At 39.4% G+C, this 22,407-nt stretch overlaps 1 protein-coding gene across 3 annotated transcripts in view; it reads left to right on the plus strand.

Annotated features, from left to right (window-relative positions):
• The window catches only part of CRIM1 (cysteine rich transmembrane BMP regulator 1), a 1,124,265-nt gene that overhangs the window by 1,084,210 nt on the left and 17,648 nt on the right, over positions 1–22,407 (plus strand). For all 3 annotated transcript variants that reach the window (XM_053711878.1, XM_053711879.1, XM_053711880.1), the window contains one exon: positions 17,533–17,727. In XM_053711878.1, the coding sequence (XP_053567853.1) occupies positions 17,533–17,727 (195 nt within the window). The remainder of the gene's footprint in view (positions 1–17,532; positions 17,728–22,407) is intronic.

Raw genomic sequence — 22,407 nt, forward strand, 5'->3', positions numbered from 1 at the left:
GGGCTTTCCCAAAGCATAGGAAGAGTCTCATTTTCGCGCCGGTGTTGCGCACTTGTTTTTGAGAGGCATGGCATGCAGTCGCATGTGAGAGGAGCTCTGATACTTATAAAAGACTTCTGAAGGCATCATTTGGTATCGTATTCCCCTTGGGGTTTGGTTGGGTCTCAGCAAAGCAGATACCAGGGACTGTAAAGGGGTTAAAACTTAAAACGGCTCCGATTCCGTTATTTTAAGGGTTAAAGCTTCCAAAATTGGTGTGCAATATTTTCAAGGCTTTAAGACACTGTGGTGAAAGTTTGGTGAATTTTGAACAATTCCTTCATGTTTTTTCGCAATTGCAGTAATAAAGTGTGTTCAGTTTAAAATTTAAAGTGACAGTAACGGTTTTATTTCAAAACGTTTTTTGTACTTTCTTATCAAGTTTATGCCTGTTTAACATGTCTGAACTACCAGATAGACTGTGTTCTGAATGTGGGGAAGCCAGAATTCCTATTCATTTAAATAAATGTGATTTATGTGATAATGACAATGATGCCCAAGATGATTCCTCAAGTGAGGGGAGTAAGCATGGTACTGCATCATTCCCTCCTTCGTCTACACGAGTCTTGCCCACTCAGGAGGCCCCTAGTACATCTAGCGCGCCAATACTCCTTACTATGCAACAATTAACGGCTGTAATGGATAATTCTGTCAAAAACATTTTAGCCAAAATGAACCCTTGTCAGCGTAAGCGTGGATGCTCTGTTTTAGTTACTGAAGAGCATGACGACGCTGATATTAATATCTCTGTAGGGCCCCTAACCCAATCTGAGGGAGCCAGGGAGGTTTTGTCTGAGGGAGAAATTACTGATTTAGGGAACATTTCTCAGCAGGCTGAATCTGATGTGATTACTTTTAAATTTAAATTGGAACATCTCCGCATTTTGCTTAAGGAGGTATTATCCACTCTGGATGATTGTGAAAATTTGGTCATCCCAGAGAAACTATGTAAAATGGACAAGTTCCTAGAGGTGCCGGGGCTCCCAGAAGCTTTTCCTATACCCAAGCGGGTGGCGGACATTGTTAATAAAGAATGGGAAAGGCCCGGTATTCCTTTCGTCCCTCCCCCCATATTTAAAAAATTGTTTCCTATGGTCGACCCCAGAAAGGACTTATGGCAGTCAGTCCCCAAGGTCGAGGGAGCGGTTTCTACTTTAAACAAACGCACCACTATTCCCATAGAGGATAGTTGTGCTTTCAAAGATCCTATGGATAAAAAATTAGAAGGTTTGCTTAAAAAGATGTTTGTTCAGCAGGGTTACCTTCTACAACCCATTTCATGCATTGTCCCTGTCACTACAGCCGCATATTTCTGGTTTGATGAACTGATTAAGGTGCTCGATAGTGACTCTCCTCCTTATGAGGAGATTATGGACAGAGTCAAAGCTCTCAAATTGGCTAATTCTTTCACTCTAGACGCCTCTTTGCAATTGGCTAAGTTAGCGGCTAAGAATTCTGGGTTTGCTATTGTGGCGCGCAGAGCGCTTTGGTTGAAATCTTGGTCGGCTGATGCGTCTTCCAAGAACAAGCTACTAAACATTCCTTTCAAGGGGAAAACGCTGTTTGGTCCTGACTTGAAAGAGATTATCTCTGATATCACTGGGGGTAAGGGTCATGCCCTTCCTCAGGATCGGCCTTTCAAGGCAAAAAATAGACCTAATTTTCGTCCCTTTCGTAAAAACGGACCAGCCCAAGGTGCTACGTCCTCTAAGCAAGAGGGTAATACTTCTCAGGCCAAGCCAGCTTGGAGACCAATGCAAGGCTGGAACAAGGGAAAGCAGGCAAAGAAACCTGCCACTGCTACCAAGACAGCATGAAATATCGGCCCCCGATCCGGGACCGGATCTGGTGGGGGGCAGACTCTCTCTCTTCGCTCAGGCTTGGGCAAGAGATGTTCTGGATCCTTGGGCGCTAGAAATAGTCTCCCAGGGTTATCTTCTGGAATTCAAGGGACTTCCCCCAAGGGGAAGGTTCCACAGGTCTCAGTTGTCTTCAGACCACATAAAAAGACAGGCGTTCTTACATTGTGTAGAAGACCTGTTAAAAATGGGAGTGATTCATCCTGTTCCATTGAGAGAACAAGGGATGGGGTTCTACTCCAATCTGTTCATAGTTCCCAAAAAAGAGGGAACATTCAGACCAATCCTAGATCTCAAGATCTTAAACAAATTTCTCAAGGTCCCATCTTTCAAGATGGAAACCATTCGAACTATCCTTCCTTCCATCCAGGAAGGTCAATTCATGACCACGGTGGATTTAAAGGATGCGTATCTACATATTCCTATCCACAAGGAACATCATCGGTTCCTAAGGTTTACATTCCTGGACAAACATTACCAGTTCGTGGCGCTTCCTTTCGGATTAGCCACTGCTCCAAGGATTTTCACAAAGGTACTAGGGTCCCTTCTAGCTGTGCTAAGACCAAGGGGCATTGCAGTAGTACCTTACCTGGACGACATTCTGATTCAAGCGTCGTCCCTCCCTCGAGCAAAGGCTCACACGGACATCGTCCTGGCCTTTCTCAGATCGCACGGCTGGAAAGTGAACGTGGAAAAGAGTTCTCTATCCCCGTCAACAAGGGTTCCCTTCTTGGGAACAATTATAGACTCCTCAGAAATGAGGATTTTTCTAACAGAGGCCAGAAAGACAAAGCTTCTGGACTCTTGTCGAATACTTCATTCCGTTCCTCTTCCTTCCGTAGCTCAGTGCATGGAAGTGATCGGGTTGATGGTAGCGGCAATGGACATAGTTCCTTTTGCGCGCATTCATCTAAGACCATTACAACTGTGCATGCTCAGTCAGTGGAATGGGGACTATACAGACTTGTCTCCAAAGATACAAGTAAATCAGAGGACCAGAGACTCACTCCGTTGGTGGCTGTCCCTGGACAACCTGTCACGAGGGATGACATTCCACAGACCAGAGTGGGTCATTGTCACGACCGACGCCAGTCTGATGGGCTGGGGCGCGGTCTGGGGATCCCTGAAAGCTCAGGGTCTTTGGTCTCGGGAAGAATCTCTTCTACCGATAAATATTCTGGAACTGAGAGCGATATTCAATGCTCTCAAGGCTTGGCCTCAGCTAGCGAGGACCAAGTTCATACGGTTTCAATCAGACAACATGACGACTGTTGCGTACATCAACCATCAGGGGGGAACAAGGAGTTCCCTAGCGATGGAAGAAGTGACCAAGATTATTCTATGGGCGGAGTCTCACTCCTGCCACCTGTCTGCTATCCACATCCCGGGAGTGGAAAATTGGGAAGCGGATTTTCTGAGTCGTCAGACATTGCATCCGGGGGAGTGGGAACTCCATCCGGAAATCTTTGCCCAAGTCACGCAACTTTGGGGCATTCCAGACATGGATCTGATGGCCTCTCGTCAGAACTTCAAAGTTCCTTGCTACGGCTCCAGATCCAGGGATCCCAAGGCGGCTCTAGTGGATGCACTAGTAGCACCTTGGACCTTCAAACTAGCTTATGTGTTCCCGCCGTTTCCTCTCATCCCCAGGCTGGTAGCCAGGATCAATCAGGAGAGGGCGTCGGTGATCTTGATAGCTCCTGCGTGGCCACGCAGGACTTGGTATGCAGATCTGGTGAATATGTCATCGGCTCCACCTTGGAAGCTACCTTTGAGACGAGACCTTCTTGTTCAGGGTCCGTTCGAACATCCGAATCTGGTTTCACTCCAGCTGACTGCTTGGAGATTGAACGCTTGATTTTATCGAAGCGAGGTTTCTCAGATTCTGTTATCGATACTCTTGTTCAGGCCAGAAAGCCTGTAACTAGAAAGATTTACCACAAAATTTGGAAAAAATATATCTGTTGGAGTGAATCTAAAGGATTCCCTTGGGACAAGGTTAAGATTCCTAGGATTCTATCCTTCCTTCAAGAAGGATTGGAAAAAGGATTATCGGCAAGTTCCCTGAAGGGACAGATTTCTGCCTTATCGGTGTTACTTCACAAAAAACTGGCAGCTGTGCCAGATGTTCAAGCCTTTGTTCAGGCTCTGGTTAGAATCAAGCCTGTTTACAAACCTTTGACTCCTCCTTGGAGTCTCAATTTAGTTCTTTCAGTTCTTCAGGGGGTTCCGTTTGAACCCTTACATTCCGTTGATATTAAGTTATTATCTTGGAAAGTTTTGTTTTTAGTTGCAATTTCTTCTGCTAGAAGAGTTTCAGAATTATCTGCTCTGCAGTGTTCTCCTCCTTATCTGGTGTTCCATGCAGATAAGGTGGTTTTACGTACTAAACCTGGTTTTCTTCCAAAAGTTGTTTCTAACAAAAACATTAACCAGGAGATTATCGTTCCTTCTCTGTGTCCGAAACCAGTTTCAAAGAAGGAACGCTTGTTGCACAATTTGGATGTTGTTCGCGCTCTAAAATTCTATTTAGATGCTACAAAGGATTTTAGACAAACATCTTCCCTGTTTGTTGTTTATTCAGGTAAAAGGAGAGGTCAAAAAGCAACTTCTACCTCTCTCTCTTTTTGGATTAAAAGCATCATCAGATTGACTTACGAGACTGCCGGACGGCAGCCTCCCGAAAGAATCACGGCTCATTCCACTAGGGCTGTGGCTTCCACATGGGCCTTCAAGAACGAGGCTTCTGTTGATCAGATATGTAGGGCAGCGACTTGGTCTTCACTGCACACTTTTACCAAATTTTACAAGTTTGATACTTTTGCTTCTTCTGAGGCTATTTTTGGGAGAAAGGTTTTGCAAGCCGTGGTGCCTTCCATTTAGGTGACCTGATTTGCTCCCTCCCTTCATCCGTGTCCTAAAGCTTTGGTATTGGTTCCCACAAGTAAGGATGACGCCGTGGACCGGACACACCTATGTTGGAGAAAACAGAATTTATGTTTACCTGATAAATTTCTTTCTCCAACGGTGTGTCCGGTCCACGGCCCGCCCTGGTTTTTTAATCAGGTCTGATAATTTATTTTCTTTAACTACAGTCACCACGGTACCATATGGTTTCTCCTATGCTATTATTCCTCCTTAACGTCGGTCGAATGACTGGGGTAGGCGGAGCCTAGGAGGGATCATGTGACCAGCTTTGCTGGGCTCTTTGCCATTTCCTGTTGGGGAAGAGAATATCCCACAAGTAAGGATGACGCCGTGGACCGGACACACCGTTGGAGAAAGAAATTTATCAGGTAAACATAAATTCTGTTTTATTTGCAAGAGCAGTAGAAGGCAGCACTGTTTTTTTGCCATGTAGTGCTCCAGATTCCTACCTAGGTATCTCTTCAACAAAGAATACCACCAGTATGGAGCAAATTTGATAATAGAAGTGTAATAGAAACATTTTTAAAATTGTATCCTCTGTCTGAATCACAAAATATTTTTTTAGGTTTCATATCCCTTTAATTAGTTTTCTACTATCATTAAAGATATTTAAAAAAAATAAAAAAAACTATGGCACACAGAGGAAGGAGCACTTTTTTAAACAAAGTAAAATATATATATTGTTTGTGCTTGAAAAATGTTTAGCTAAATCCGTTTAAACTGATTTGGAATCTAACAGCAAGTTCATATTGATGCAGAACAGCTTTAGGGACAGATTGCTTATTGGCTGTTAAGGCCAACTCCCAGTCTACTAGCATACTAAAGACACATGTTTGCTGCTGAGCTCCTATGAGCCTACCTAGATTAACTCTTCAACAAAGGATACTGAGGGAAAAAAAGTAAATTTGGTGATAGAAGCACTGCTTAGCACTTCAATGTTTTCATGTTAAATTGGAAAGTTGTTTAAAATTGCATGTTCTATTAAAAGTGATGGTAAATTTTAAGACTTTAAGAATATTGCAATGAAAAATATATCGGCATACAAGCAAAATCACATTTAAAAAAATAAAAAAAAAACTGTATTTATTTTTATCATAAAAAATTGAAATGCTACTTAGTATCTTCTGTTTCTCCATCCCCTTAATTTCCTCTTTTGGCTGGGCTGTGACACAGAGAGCATTTCCACCCACTCTCTACATAGACTTCCTAAGGGCTTTCAAAGGGCTGGACTTCAAGAGTGTCATATGACACACACACTGATTGGATGTTCATTGGAATTAACATAGAAAAAAAGAAGAATTCATCCCAGTGGGCCGGCATAACATTGTAATAGAAGCATTACTATAGGCATGGATTTAACCCTTTTCACTGATAGATAAAAAAACAAAACATTTTTTTATGGGAAAGATTACTTATGTGGCATTTGATTAGCTAAAGTTTGTGATCACTTTAAGACTATGACATTATAATTTTGACTTTACTTTCCCTTTAATATGTCACATAATGATAGGCATTTATTTTACAGATTTGTACTGTTGTTAATTCACCCTCCATTTGAAATGTTTATGAAGTTGCTTTACTTTCTTGTCTAGTTATTATGCATTACTGGCATCCTATCCCACTTAAAGGGATACGAAACCCAAAATGTTTCTTTCATGATGCAAATAGATCATACAATTTTAAAAAACTTTCCAATTTAATTCTGTTATCTCATTTGCTTTGTTCACTTGATATCCTTTGTTGAAGGAGCAGCAGTGCACTACTGGGATTTAGCTGAAAGCCAATGGCAAGATGCATATATGTGCAGCCACCAATCCGCAGCTTTTGAGTCTACCTAGATATACTTTTCTACAAGGCATACAAAGAGAACAAAACAAATTAGATAACAGAAATAAATTGGAAAGTTATTTAAAATTGCATTCTCTATCTGGGTTTTCGTATCCTTTTAAAGGGGCATGAAACCAAATTTTTTTCTTTCAGGATTCAGATAGAGAATACAATTTTAAACAACTTTCCAATTTACTTTTATTATCTAATTTGTTTCATTCTCTTGGTATCATTTGTTGAAGGAGCAGCAATGCACTAATGGTTTCTAACTGAACTCATGGGGGAGCCAATTACATTCAATATATATATGCAGCCACCAATCAGCATCTAGAACCTAGGTACTTTGCTGCTCCTGAGCTTGCCTAAATAAACCTTTCAGCAAAGGATAACAAGAGAAGGAAGCAAATTAAAAGATAGAAGTAAATTGTAAAGTTATTTAAAATTGTATTCTCTATCTGAATTATGAAAGAAACATTTTGGGTTTCATGTCCCTTTAAAGGGACATGCCACCCACATTTTTTCTTTTATGATTTAGAAAGAGAATGCAATTTTAAACATCTTTCTAATTTACTTATATTATCTAATTTGTTTTATTCTCTTGATATTCTTTGATGAAAATCATATCTAGATATGCTCACTAGCTGCTGATTGGTTGCTGCACATAGAAGCATTGTGTGATTGGCTCACCATGTGCATTGCTTTTTCTTCAACTAAGGATATTTAAAAAATGAAGCAAAATAAATAATGGAAGTACATTGTAATGTTGTTTACATTTCTATTCTCTATCTGAATCATGAAAGAAAGATTTTGGGTTTAGTGGCCCTTTAAGTCCTTTTTTTAAAATATTTTTTTTCTCAGCTTTGATAATTAATATCATTTATTCACTCTAAAAATGTTTTTATATTTATTTTCTCTGGGGTCTTGGACCCCACAAATAAATTAATGAATAAATAAATAAATATGGAATTGATAAAATGTGGAAAAGTTCCATATTTATTATTGTGGAATTCTTTCTTGAATAACTCTGCATACCCAGCAACATTCTCAACTCCCATTTTGAGATGCTCAGATATGTGGTTGGTCCTATGTCCAGGCCAGGTCTGGGATGCTCTGAGCTACTCATATTTCCTGCAGGTGGGGTTTGGACATTACTGTGTTGGGACTGGGAATTCCAGACTTCAGCCTTTAAAGGGACATTCAAATATTTATTTTTTTATATTTATTTTTTTATGTATGCATATTAAATAAATCACTGCATTGCAAAAGATCGGCATACAAAAAGTTTTAAAAGGATTTATAACTGTCATTTTGTTTTGCTGTCTAGGGACACACTCCTTCAAAAGCCTCTTGTGTTTTTTTTTTTTATCTGAGCTTTTTTGTTGTACCCAATTAGAGACAGATTATAAATGAGATTTTGCACATATCAAGCAGTCACTGTGCAACATGTAGGAGCATCGGGGGTTTAAAATTTCGTAGAATGCACTCAAACCTATAAGTTGTGAAAAAAACTATTATGTTCAGATTTAATTTTGACTTACATGTCCCTTTAAGCTATTTCTAGCAAAAAACTGGCACATATATTTGCTATGTCAATCTGCTCAGTGGGAGGCCGGTTTATGCCAACTGCAGAGTGTAGATACCTGTTGTTTCCTTCCCTATGGTGCTAATCATTGATACACTGTTGTAAAAGCTAAACTGTATAAAGTGAGGTCACACTGCTCACCAGGTTTGTACTTGACTTCAAGGCTTTGCAAAACACAATATGTCAAGTAGAGGAATTAATCATTTACATTGTCGAATTAAAGGGACAGGAAACCTCAAACATTTCCTTCATAATTTGTATAGAACATACCATTTTAAACAACTTTTACATTTACTTTTATTATCAAATATGCTTCATTCTCTGGTTATCCTTTGCTGAAGGAACAACATTGCACTACTGGCAGCTAGCTGAACACATCTAGTTAGCCAATCACAAGAGACAAATGTATTCAGGCACCAATCACCAGCTAGCACCCACTAGTGTAGGATAAGTGCATATTCATTTTCCACCATGGATACCAAGAGAACAAAAGCACACTTGAAAATAGAAGTGATTTTAAAAGTGTGTTAAAATTGCATGCTCTGTCTGATTCTTGCAAATTTAATTGTGACTTTCCTATCTCTTTAACCTTATTAAGCAGCACCTGTATTTCTATATCCACCATGCTTCCCTGGGCTTTGTGTCCAAGTATTCTCTTTTTATGACAGACATATTGCCTGAAATAAAATACTTAAAAGCTATTTGAATTTAAATACTACAGCATTAGCTTTGTACTACCTACTAATCCTCATGCCTTTATTTATTGGTGGAGAGGGACACACCCCTGAAATATGATAAGAAAACATATACATTTATGAAACTCTTTTCCATGAAACAAATAAGTTAACTACAAGATCCCTTTAAGGCGGACATCCTCAATCTTTGCCCTTTAGAGATTTTGGAACTACATTCCCCATCATGCTCAGCCAGCTGATATGCTGGCTGAGCATCATGGGAAATGTAGTTCCAAAACCTCTGGAGTGCCAAGTTTTAAGATGTCTGCTTTAAGGGCTGTGTTGAAAAGTATAGAAGTGCAGATGAACTAAAGATTTGTGCGCTGTTTTTAAAAGTATGTAAAGTCAGTAAAGAGAGCCAATTGACTTTTTTATTTTGTGCTACCACATGACCACTAGAACCAATCAGGGAGGTTGTAATCAAACACGGCATTTCAATGAGCAAAGTGAAATTTTGCACTTCAAAGTGCAATATACACCAGACCTTAAAGGGCCATTATAAAGTTGATGTTATAAAAATGTTATAAAATGATGTGCTCTAATTCGTTAGAGCGTGTCATTTAAAACTAGTTATTGCAGAGCACTGCTGGTCCTGAGTAGAAACTACAATCAGCTAGTTTCAAGAAGCACTGCTGATTGGGTCAGCAGCAGTATTCACTCAGGACCTGCAGTGGTTAAACACATAGCATTGCAGGGTCACTAATCTTAAAATGAATTGCAGCACATAATTGTAGACTATAACGGGCCTTTAATGGAGCATTGATTGCAATAGCATTCCATTATGAAAAATGAATGATAAAATGCAATAACATTTACTTTTACTTTGAAAAAATGAGCAGCATACATTTGAAAGTTTACTTTAATTTGCCTAGCCGCTGTCTCATGTGAGAGCTATAAGCCAGATTCATATACGTAAATCGTGTTTCTCAACTCTATTCTTCAGGGCACACTTGGGTTAATAACTTTTGTTACTGGTCAGCTGACTATTTTACCTATGCCCTTGTTCCGATATCTTGAAAATGTTGCCTGTTAGTGTGCTCTAAGAACTGGAATTGAGGAACGGTCCTATCCCATACATCAACACCTGTAGAGCGCTGTTGTTTGGTATCTTTGTTTCCACTGGATTGGCTGCCAGCTCTTCAGAACAGCAACTTTGAAAGTGACACTAAGTTGCCATACTTAAGTCTATTTTAAACTGCAGTTATCCAGGAAATGTGTCCATTGCCTTTGCTTAAAGGAATATGAAACCCAAAAATGTTCCTTTGTGAGTCTAACAGAGCATACAATTAAAAAAAAAGTTTCCAATTTATTCTATTATAAAATTAGCTTTGTTTCCATGTTATTCTTTGTTGAAGAGATACATAGGAAGGTGTCAGAAGCACTACATGGCAGGAAACAGTGCTGCCATCTAGTGCTCTTGCAAATGAATAACATTCTTGCAAAGCCCCTTCCATACAGTGCTCCAGAAATTGGCCGTTCCTAAGCATACATCCCTGCTTTTTAACCAAAGATACCAAGACAACAAAGAAAAAATGATAATTAACATACGTGAGAAAGTTGTTTCAAATTGCATGAAATATCTGAATCACGAAAGGAAAATTTGGAGTTTCATATCCCTTTAAGAAGTAGATAGAGGTAGTGGAAATGTTTAATACACACTAATCTCTTTAAACATAGTTTAAACCTGAAATAGAACATTGAGGGATGGAGATTCTGTGCATATTGATATTTTTTGGAAACAAGACACTACTTCCACAAAACCTAGGAAATCCTGCAACTGTAGTGTGGTATGAAACTTCTAAGCCTGGATTAATGTAAACATACTGTGGTATCTTGGTTAGGAACCAAATTTTGTCATAAACAATCAGTCTATTAGAAGGGTGGTGCCATTGTCCTTTTTCATCCTGTATAAATGATATTCTACATCACATTGCTTAGCCACAAAAAATGTTTTCCTCTTTTGTTTTCTTATTCTGTCTGTAGGCAGCAGGTGACATCAAAGTGGTATATGCAGTAAAAGACCCCTTAAAAGGACATCAAGTTATATTTTATATACAGGTGGCCCTCGGTTTACAACGGTTCAATTTACACCGTTTCAGAATAACAACCTTTTTTCCAGTCATGTGACTGCTATTGAAAAGCATTGAGAAGCGGTGCATTTCTTAAAATAGCCAGTAGGTGGAGCTGTCCGCTTGTGTTGCAGCAAAGCCAAGCAAGTTGAAATTAATCAGTTTAACCAGACCTGAGCTATCGAGCAGATTTCAAAGGAACAAGATCTTCCTTTCTATAAATCAGTCCAGATTTGAATGCATAGAAAGAACTGTTTGCAGAAAAATGCAAGTGAAGTCTGTGTTGTGTGATTATTTTGTTAGGTTAATAATGCTAATTAGCAAATGTTTTTGTTCATTTAACTTAGTTTAATTATATATTCTGTGTTGTGTGATTATTTTATTAATTTTATAATGCTGTTTAGCATTTGAAGTCTTCATTTCAAAGCTTTAAAAATAATGTATTAGATGTTACTTATGACAATTTTGAGAGGGGCCTGGAACCTAACTCTCTCACTTCCCATTGACTTACATTATAAACTGGGTTTCAATTTACAACGGTTTCGATTTACAACCATTCCTTCTGGAACCTAAACCCGGCGTAAACTGAGGGCAACCTGTATTCATCAGAAATGGCACAATAACTGCATAGAAAATAAAAGCATTTTATTAATGTTAGGTTCAGACCAGCAAAGGACTGGTCACTGAATCTGGGGAGCAATAGCTCTCTGGACATGTCCTATATAATAATCTAAATCAGTTTTGCAGCCTGTGGTAACTAGATCATGAGCAACTATAATATAATTGTCCCTCAAGCTGATCACTAATAATCTTCACTTGGTACAGACTTCCATTCACGAGTTTCAATTTATGTCAATACCACTTTTATTTTTTCTTTTGTAGGTATACTGCACTCATTTTTTTTTTCTGTCATCCATATGAACACTAAAGTCAAAAATAAACTTTCATGATTTAGATAGAGCATACAATTGTAAACAACTTTCCAATTCAAATCCATTATCCAAATGTGCACAGTCTTTTTATGTGCACACGTTGCGAGGCACTACTTCCTACTGAGCATATTCAAGAATTCACAGTATATACTTATGTGCAATTTGTGATTGGCTGTTGGCTGTCACATGGAGCAGGGGGAACTAACCTTGAAATTAGTCAGAAAAAAAATCTACTACTCATTTGAAATGCAGACTAAGTGATTTTGCATTGTCTTTTTATTATGCATTTGTTGTGTATGCAATTAGACTGTATATAATGGTCCTTTAAACACATTGACACTCTGTTGCCTGAAGAAAACTGTTGGTATATAATACAGGCGTACCTCAGAGATATTGCGGGTTCGGTGCCAGACCACCGCAATAAAGCAAATATAGCAATGAAGTAGTCACGCCATTTTTGTTTGTTTCCCAGTGAATATACAGTTATATTTGCACTATACTGTAGTCTATTAAGTGTCCAATAGCATTATGTCTAAAAAAAATAGGTATGCCTGAACTCTATATAAGTTGTGCACCTCTACTAATGCTCATTAGCTGAAAGGTACAATAAGGATTCACAGGAAGTACCTATCAGCCAATGAGCATTAACAGGACACACATACCAGTCAATGAGTATTGACAGGAAGTAAGTATCTGACAATGAGCATTATTAGGAAGTATATCTCAGCCAGTGACCTTTAGTAAAGTGCCTATCAGCCAATGAGCATTAACAGAACAAACCTATTAGCCAATGAGCATCAACAGGACACACCTACCAGCCAATGAGTATTAACAGGAAGTGCCTCTCAGCCAGTGACCTTTAGTAAAGTGTCTATCAGCCAGTGAGAATTAGTAGAAAGTACAGAACTGATTCAGGGGTGTATTATTTTCAGGTCATTTAAACAGCTTTTACTTCACATTTTTTAGAAAGCATTCACATAAATTCATGTTTACAAGCTGCTCTTTTATGCAGATGACAGAAAATTGTACACCTTGTAATTACAATCCAACTCTGCTGTCTTGCTATAGAATAAGCCAGGTCTAAACATTTTTAAAACAAATTACCATTTTTTTGCTGAAATAGTTTTTTAGCAGCCAGACTACACCCACCACTTGCCTTATTTAAAGGAACCAATCAAGGCTTGAGTCTGCAGAAAACAAGTCTGGTCACACCCATAATGTTATTATAAAATGCATTGTTTAGAAATTGTTATCTGCTAAATCAAATTAAGAAACTATTAGTAGCAGGGTTAGTCTTAAGAATTCTGCAGTGTGTATTTCAAGTTCTAAGAATTAAAAAAAATCCATCATTTTAAGACCTAAATTACTTGAAAAGAGAGCACAATACATAATAAAAATATAATGCAAAGTTGTTACTATGAATAACATTTTATATTTAAATCATAAGGTGTTTACTGTCCCTTGTATGTTGTCCGTGCTTCTGGAATTCTGCCCATTTTTTCCTTATGAATGTTGGGAAATATTATCAGTACAAAGCAATAATACAGACAACATATTTATAACAAATAATGCTACCTTTCTTGTTTTAACACTGCAGCAGTTGGTTCACGGCTGTTGCTTATTTCATTTGGAATAATGAGACAGATAGAATAGCTTCAGCACTTGTGTGCAACTAAAATCTGCTTAGTTCTAAAGCTGCTACTTGATATAAAGTAACCTTTCCACTCAGTAATTTTCAATATTTTCTATCCAGTCGTTTGTTCTAATTCCAATTCAGCTTGCTTGCTGTAGTGTTCGCCACCTATTTTACATAGCTCGAAGTTGTTGATGCGATGTTGGCAACACGGTTGTTAACACTTCAGTAGATGTGAGCTAACAACCTTCCTTCATATTAAATTGGTTGGAATAAACTATTAAAATAAATTGCGAAATAGAAAAAAAAAAAGGGCTGAACCCCTGGAGATTGTTTTAGATGTGCTAAGACAGGAAATGTAGATTATATGAATATAAAATTGTATAAAAATGGAATGGCTAAATCTGGCACCTTCATGGCAACACAGTATGCAAAATTATTTTTGGAATGTTTGTGCAATGCTCAAACACACTTTAACCCCTTAATGACCGCAGCACTTTTCCATTTTCTGTCCGTTTGGGACCAAGGCTATTTTTACATTTTTGCGGTGTTTGTGTTTAGCTGTAATTTTCCTCTTACTCATTTACTGTACCCACACATATTATATACCGTTTTTCTCGCCATTAAATGGACTTTCAAAAGATACCATTATTTTCATCATATCTTATAATTTACTATAAAAAACATTATAAAATATGAAGAAAAAATGGAAAAAAACACACTTTTTCTAACTTTGACCCCCAAAATCTGTTACACATCTACAACCACCAATAAACACCCATGCTAAATAGTTTCTAAATTTTGTCCTGAGTTTAGAAATACCCAATGTTTACATCTTCTTTGCTTTTTTTGCAAGTTATAGGGCCATAAATACAAGTAGCACTTTGCTATTTCCAAACCACTTTTTTTCAAAATTAGCGCTAGTTACATTGGGACACTAATATCTTTCAGGAATCCCTGAATATCTATTGACATGTATATATTTTTTTTTCAAAGACATCCCAAAGTATTGATCTAGGCCCATTTTGGTATATTTCATGCCACTATTTCACCGCCAAATGCGATCAAATAAAAAAAATTGTTCACTTTTTCACAAATTTTTTCACAAACTTTAGGTTTCTCACTGAAATTATTTACAAACAACTTACGCAATTATAGAATAAATGGTTGTAAATGCTTCTCTGGGATCCCCTTTGTTCAGAAATAGCAGACATATATGGCTTTGGCTTTGCTTTTTGGTAATTAGAAGGCTGCTAAATGCCACTGCGCACAATACGTGTATTATGCCCAGCATTGAAGGGGTTAATTAGGGAGCATGTAGGGAGCTTCTAGGGTTAATTTTAGCTTTAGTGTAGTGTAGTAGACAACCCCAAGTATTGATCTAGGCCCATTTTGGTATATTTCATGCCACCATTTCACCGCCAAATGCGATCAAAGTAAAAAAAACGTTAATTTTTTCACAATTTTAGGTTTCTCACTGAAATTATTTACAAACAGCTTGTGCAATTATGGCACAAATGGTTGTAAATGCTTCTCTGGGATGCCCTTTGTTCAGAAATAGCAGACATATATGACTTTGGCGTTGCTTTATGGTAATTAGAAAGTCGCTAAATGCTGCTGCGCATCACACGTGTATTATGGCTAGCAGTGAAGGGGTTAATTAGGTAGTTTGTAGGGAGCTTGCAGGGTTAATTTTAGCTTTAGTGTAGAGATCAGCCTCCCACCTGACACATCCCACCCCCTGATCCCTCCCAAACAGCTCCCTTCTCTCCCCCACCCCACAATTGTCCCCGCCATCTTAAGTACTGGCAGAAAGTCTGCCAGTACTAAAATAAAAGTTTTGTTTTTTTTAAGAAAAAAAAAAAGCATATTTACATATGCTGTGTTTAGGATCCCCCCTTAACCCCCAACCTCCCTGATCCCCCCCAAAACAGCTCTCTAAGCCTCCCTCTCAGCCTTATTGGGGGCCATCTTGGGTACTGGCAGCTGTCTGCCAGTACCCAGTTTGAACAATCAAATGTTTATTTTTTTTCTGTAGTGTAGCTCAATCCCCCCCCCCCCCCCCCCCCCCCACGGACCAACCCCCACCACCTAAATCACACCTAAGGGCTTTTTTTATAGATTTAAATTTTGTCCCACTTTTATTGTTTTGGGACACATTTTTTCCGTAGTGTAGCGGTTCCCACCCGCTCCCTCCCCGTGCACGCGCCCGCCCCCTTGTGCACGTGCGCGCGCCCCCGCCCCCGCCCCCGGACTTACCCGCCCACGATCCCGCCCCCCTCCACATGACCAGGGCCATCGATGGCCGCCACCCACCTCCCACACCGGCTCCCACCCACCAACGATACCGGCCATCGATGTCCGGTGCAGAGAGGGCCACAGAGTGGCTCTCTCTGCATCGGATGGCCGTAAAAGGTTATTGCAGGATGCCTCCATATCGAGGCATCACTGCAATAACCGGAAAGCAGCTGGAAGCGAGCAGGATCGCTTCCAGCTGCTTTCCACACCGAGGACGTGCAGGGTACGTTCTCAGGCGTTAACTGCCTTTTTTCTGAGGACGTACCCTGCACGTCCTTGGTCGTTAAGGGGTTAAAGGGCTATTTCATGTAAAAGAGCTTATTTACCTTTATTTTTTATTTGAAATAGCTGTGTTTGCTGTTGAAACCACCACCTTTACTAAAAAGTTTAGTACTGAAGTATTCTATTTAGAAAGGCTTTGTAAACAAGAGCCAGCAGTAAAAATCAACATCAACCTGTTCTCAGTGCTTGGATTCTTATCAGCTACTTGCCTCAGTACATTATCCAGCTAATGTCTTCCCAATTAAAAATTTCACTATTCAAGTATATATAGAAAGAGAAGATAAGGAGGCCTATGTGTATAGAAAGTGATCAAATAAGCAGGTCTACAAGCCATGCTTCCGATTGGCATTAGGCTGGATGGCTTAGCATGCTATTGGCTAAGAGGTTGAAACTCCACCTTATTGAGAAAATAGTGCTATGCCTCGGGCGTCCAGAGGCACTCAGCTTGACATAAAATTGCAGTAAAATAAATAAACTTTCAGCATTAAGTTTTTTTTACTTCATAACTGAAAGTCCCCTTTATTTATAGCACTGGTAAATCTTAGTGTTTCAAAAACACTAGGATTTACCATCACTTTAAGTAGCCCACCACTTTGTAGTTTATTTAAATTGTTCGGGTTATACAGGAAGACAAATATTATTGCTGTTAAACACATGGACTGAAAAAAAAAGCCTTAGCTTGTCATCATGCTATATTAAACATGCTTTTAGTAGAAACATTTGAAGGACACTCGTTATTTATGTCACCCTGTATTCTACAGTCCAGCTTATCTCTCTCATTTCAGTTTGTTCCAAATCATCACCCTATGGTTTGTGCTTTGCTGAACTGAGGGGAAATAAAATGTTCTTGTGAAGTATTGAATCTCCTACTTTGCCAGCTGATACAAGTTTTAAAGGACAGTTCACTGCAGTGTTACAACTTTTTTTGTGGCTGCAAATTAAGCCTCTGGTTTGAAAATACAGTATGCCTTGTAGTCACTTTCAGCTGAATTTACTTTATATTATTTTTCTGTGAATATGCTGTATTTTGGTTCTATATCATCATACGTAGACGGCCGAGGTGAATTAGCAAGACCAGCAGATCTTCTTGGTATCTCAAATGTAGTGAATTTAATAACAGGGTCTAAAATAATGAGACAAGTGGTTAGGTATAGATTGTACAATAGGGTATGCATTTGAAAAGGTACACGACAAAACAGTAGCATTTAAAGAGACATAAAGCCCAATTTTTTAATTCATATTTACTAAGTAGTGCATTTTTCTGAGGTATTAGATGGCAGATCAACAAGTAAATATGCACCATATATGTTCAAAATTCTGAATATATGTTTTTGCTTTTTTTAATATAGAGGATACCATACCAAAGAAGGTGGTGTGTCATTTCAATGGCAAAACATATGCTGATGAAGAACGATGGGATATTGACAGCTGCACACATTGCTACTGCTTGCAAGGCCAAACACTTTGCTCTACAGTCAGCTGCCCTCCTCTACCCTGCGTGGAACCACTGAATGTTGAAGCAAGCTGTTGTCCCATGTGTCCAGGTACCGTCCTACAATACTTAATTTTCTATCACTAGAGGCTTTGAGGAAATATTTTGTTATACGATTGTCTGCCCAATGTATTAGTAACCCACAGGTAAAAATATAATCAAGCATCTTTCAACTCTGTTTTATTTATACATTCATATCTGTGAAACAACACTGACTACAAAGTTTTAATGTATTGGAAAAACATGGATGTCTGACTATTACTTTAGTAGGTGTATGATAATTGAAACAATTTGGTACAAATCTTGATATTGATCATTATTAAAAGGGATGTAGAAGTTAAAATTAAAATGTTTTGATTCAGAGAAATAGTATAATAAAAAAAATAAAATTCTACTACTACTATTAAATTGACCCGTTTTTCCTGGTATGCTTTTTTGAAATTTAGCTTAATTTCATGACAGCATTCTGGGGTAGGCTCAGGAATGCTCACGTTTTCAAAACTAAATGTATGATTGTAGTATACACTGCTGCCATATAGAGCTCAAGACACTTTAACACTCTTACGCATACCTCAGTATACCGTCATGAAAAGGAGTTATGTTTCAACAAACAAGACAAATACAAAGAGGTAGAAGTAAATTGGAATTTCTTTCCTAAGATATGGTGAGTCCACAACGTCCTCAATTACTAGTGGGAATATCACTCCTGGCCAGCAGGAGGAGGAAAAGAGAACCCAGCAAAGCTGTTAAGTATCATTCCCTTCCCACAAACCCCAGTCATTATCTTTGCCTCTGTTAATGATGGAGGTGAAGTTCTGGTGTCTGAAGAAAATTGGGTTTCTTTTGCTACAAGCAAGTTTTTTGGGTCTCTTCAGTATGGCAGTGGTGGCTTTAAAGCAGTTAGGAACTTGTAAGGTGGGCCTTGCTGCATTTTCCTAACATATTTGCTGCCCAATGTATAGAAAGCCAGAGTAGGTTTACTCTGTTCTTTCTTTTTCCACAGGTCTCTGTAAGGAGTATGTGTCCTCTCATACCATGTAAGCTGTCCTCCTGCCGGAAGACTAGATGCAGGTAAGTGCCTTTTTGTCTTCTAGTAGGGAGACTGTGCACTTTAAAGAATTCTACAAAATTTAGCGACTGTATTTTTATAGGGACACACGATGTTGCCCAGGTATTCCAAGTATTAGTTACATGTCGCCAGCATATGAACGGTACCTGAGCATGTCAGCTGGTCAGCAGCTTTAGTACTGTGTTCTGATAAGTGAAAAATGGAGCTGGCTTATCCTGCATATATACAATAGTCCTCCATGTACATATGCTTCACTTACGGAATTATTTTGTTCATAAATGTCCCATTAAAGACATTTCTATAATTAGAGAATTGGGGTTACTTTATGTTTATTCAATATTAAAACTGAACTATAGCTTAGTGGTTGTCAGTTTTTTTTTTATACCTCAGAGTCCCCAGTTCGATTCCCTATACTGAAAGGGAAATATATTTAGGATTATATTTTTGGAACAGAAATCTGTTCTTATTTACATTTATGTCTATCCTGTTCTAATGCTAGTCTTTATACTAGTGACAGTGTTCATTTTTAAGTATTTTAACTTTTCAAAAAATTATGGAAAATATATTTTGCTAAACCCATGTCTCTTAGGATGATGCTGTTTAGGCAATGCCACAGCTTTCTCATCAAAAGTGCCATGCCTTTATGGCGTCACATGCAGTGCCCTGCGGTTCCTCTCTGGAGGAGTTTATTTGCCGGCAGAACTTGTTGCCCAGGTATCTTCAGAGGTATCTGCAGCATTATTTGCTTTTCCTATACTAAAGGGGTCCCATTTGCTGCTTCTCAGGTTGTCCTTCCTCATAAGTCTGATGAGGAGAATACGTTGGTGGCCTCTGATTTTGAAATCTCAGATTCGGACAGTATAATTCCTTTATCTGATGCTGAAGTGGTATCCTTCAGATGTATGCTTGAACACCTTGTGTATTGTTAAAGGAGGTTTTGGCTACTTTGGACGACACTGATATTGCTGTCGTTGTCAACCGAGTAAGTTTATTAAATTTTTTACTTACTATGATGTTCCTTCCTCTGTGGAAGTGATTCTAGACTGTGCTATGAAGATTTTTCACAGGAATAGGAGAAGCCAGGGAAACCTTATCCCTGTCTCTGGTCTTTTAAAGGATTATTTATAGATCATGGTGCCTTATGTAGAAGGGGACTTTTCTACTTTGGCTAAGAGAACTACGATCCCTATAGAGGAGAACTGCTCCTTTACGCATCCCATGGACAAGAAACTGGAGGATTATTTGATCATCTTGGTTTTCAATGGAAACCTGCAGTTTGTATTGCCACTATTTTCAAGTGTGGCTTCTTTTTGGTGCGCTGCCTTGTCTAAATATACTGGAGCCAAGATATCTGGCTTTGCTGTGCTAGCCCGTTGGGTGTTGTAGCTGAAATCTTGGTCAACTGATGTTTCCTCCAAGTCTGAGCTTCTGGCGTTTCCTTACAGGGTAGGTCCTTGTTTGGACCTGGTCTGTTAGAAATAATTTCTGATTTTACGGGTGGAAAAGGGTCTTTTCTACCACAAGTCAAGAAGTATAGGCCTAAAAGGGCGTCAGAGTAATTTTACTTCCTTTGGTAACTTCACAGGGAAGTCTTCCTCCTCCAAGCAGGAACAGCCCAAGTCTTCTTGGAAACCCAGTTAGTCATGGAACAAGGGAAAGCAATCAAAGAAACCCACAGCTGAGTCTACATCAGCGTGAAGGGTTTACCCCCGATCCGGGATCGGATCATGTGGGTGGCAGACTTTCTCATTATATCAAGCATGGGAATGATACCGGGATCGGATCATGTGGGGGACAGACTTTCTCATTTTATCAAGCATGGGAATGATACCTGAGGACAATAGGCCTGAAGGATGCATATCTTCATGTTCCCATCCACAGGGATGATTTCATGTTCCTGAGATCGGCTTTCTAGGCTAACATTTTCAGTTGGTGGCTCTTAAGTTTGGCCTTGCCACAGCTCACAGAATTTTAATTGTAGTGGCACCCTACCTGGATGTTATGTTGGTCCAGGCGTCATCTGTTCTACAAGCGAACTCTCATACAGAGATCTTGTTGTCTTTTATTCATTTCCACGGATGGAAACTGAGCCTGGAAAAGAGTTCCCTTGTTCCAGTTACAAGGGTAGTTTTCTTAGGGACCATAATAGATTCCCTATCTATAAGAATATTTCTGACAGACAACAGAAAGTCAAAGTTTCTTTCCTCTTGCCTCTCCCTGCAGTCTACTGTTCAGCCATCAGTGGCTCAATGTATGGAGGTAATTGGTCTGATGGTTGCTTCCATGGACATCATCCCTTTGCTCAATCCCATTTGAGAGCTCTGCAGTTTTGCATGCTCAGACAATGGAACGGAGACCATTCAGATTTATCTCAGAAGATAGATCTAGACCAGTTGACAAGAGACTCTCTCCCGTAGTGGTTTTCTCAGGTGCATCTGTCTCAGGGCACAGGCTTCCGGAGACCTTCCTAGGTGATTGTGACCACGAACGCCAGCCTGCTGGGCTGGGGAGCAGTCTGGCACTCTTTAAAGGCGCAAGGACTATGTACTCTGAAGGAGTCTGCTCTCCCCATAAACATCTTGGAGTTGAGAGCGATTTAAAATGCTCTGATGGCTTGGCCTTCAGTTGTCCTTAGCGGTTTATCAGGTTACAGTTGGACTATATTACCTCAGTGGCTCATATCGACCACCAAGAAGGAACTTGGAATTCCTTAGCTACGAAGGAGGTGGCTCGGATTGTTCTGTGGGCAGAAGCTCACAATTGCTGTCTATCTGTCATTCACATTCCAGGAGTGGACAACTGGGAAGTGGTTTTCCTGAGCAGAAAGACATTTCATCCCGGGGAGTGGGCTCTCTGTCCGGAGGTGTTTTCCAGGTTAACCCTCAAATGGGGGATGCCGGAGTTGGATCTGTTGGCGTCTGGACAGAACGCCAAGCTTCTAAGGTACGGTTCAAGGTCAAGAGATCTACAGACTGCCCTGATAGATGCTCTGGCTGTTCTTTGGGATTTTGGTTTAGCATACCTGTTTCCTCAGTTTGCTCTCCTTCTACGAGTCATTGCTCATATCAAACAGGAGAGAGCATAGGTAATTCTTATAGCTCCTGCGTGGCCTCACAGGATCTGGTATGCAGACCTAGTGAAGATGTCATCTCATTGTCCTTGGAGGTTGCCGATGAGGAAGGACCTTCTAACTCAGGGTCCATTCCTTGTCCCAAATCTCGTTTCCCTGAAGCTGACTGCTTGGAGATTAAACGCTTAGTTCTGTCTGAGCGTGTTTTTTTCTGAGTCAGTCATTGAGACCATGATTCGGGCTTGTAAACCTGTTACTCGAAAGATTTACTATAAGGTATGGAGTAAATACCTTTATTGGTGTGAATCCAAGGGCAACCCTTGGAATAGGATTAGGATTCCGTCTTTTCTCCAGGAAGGTCTGGAGAAGGAATTATCAGTCAGTACTCTAAAAGGTCAGATTTCTGCATCATCTATTCTGTTACATAAACGTCTGGCTGATGTACCAGATGTTCAAACTTTTTGTCAGGCCCTGGTCAGAATCAGGCCTGTGTTTAAGTCTGTTGCTCCTCCTTGGAGCCTTAACCTTGTTCTTAAAGTTTTGCAGCAGGCTCCGTTTGAGCCTTTACATTCCATAGATATTAGGTTATTATC

Source organism: Bombina bombina, chromosome 4, assembly GCF_027579735.1.
Source record: "Bombina bombina isolate aBomBom1 chromosome 4, aBomBom1.pri, whole genome shotgun sequence".
In the NCBI taxonomy this organism is placed as follows: Eukaryota; Metazoa; Chordata; class Amphibia; order Anura; family Bombinatoridae; genus Bombina; species Bombina bombina.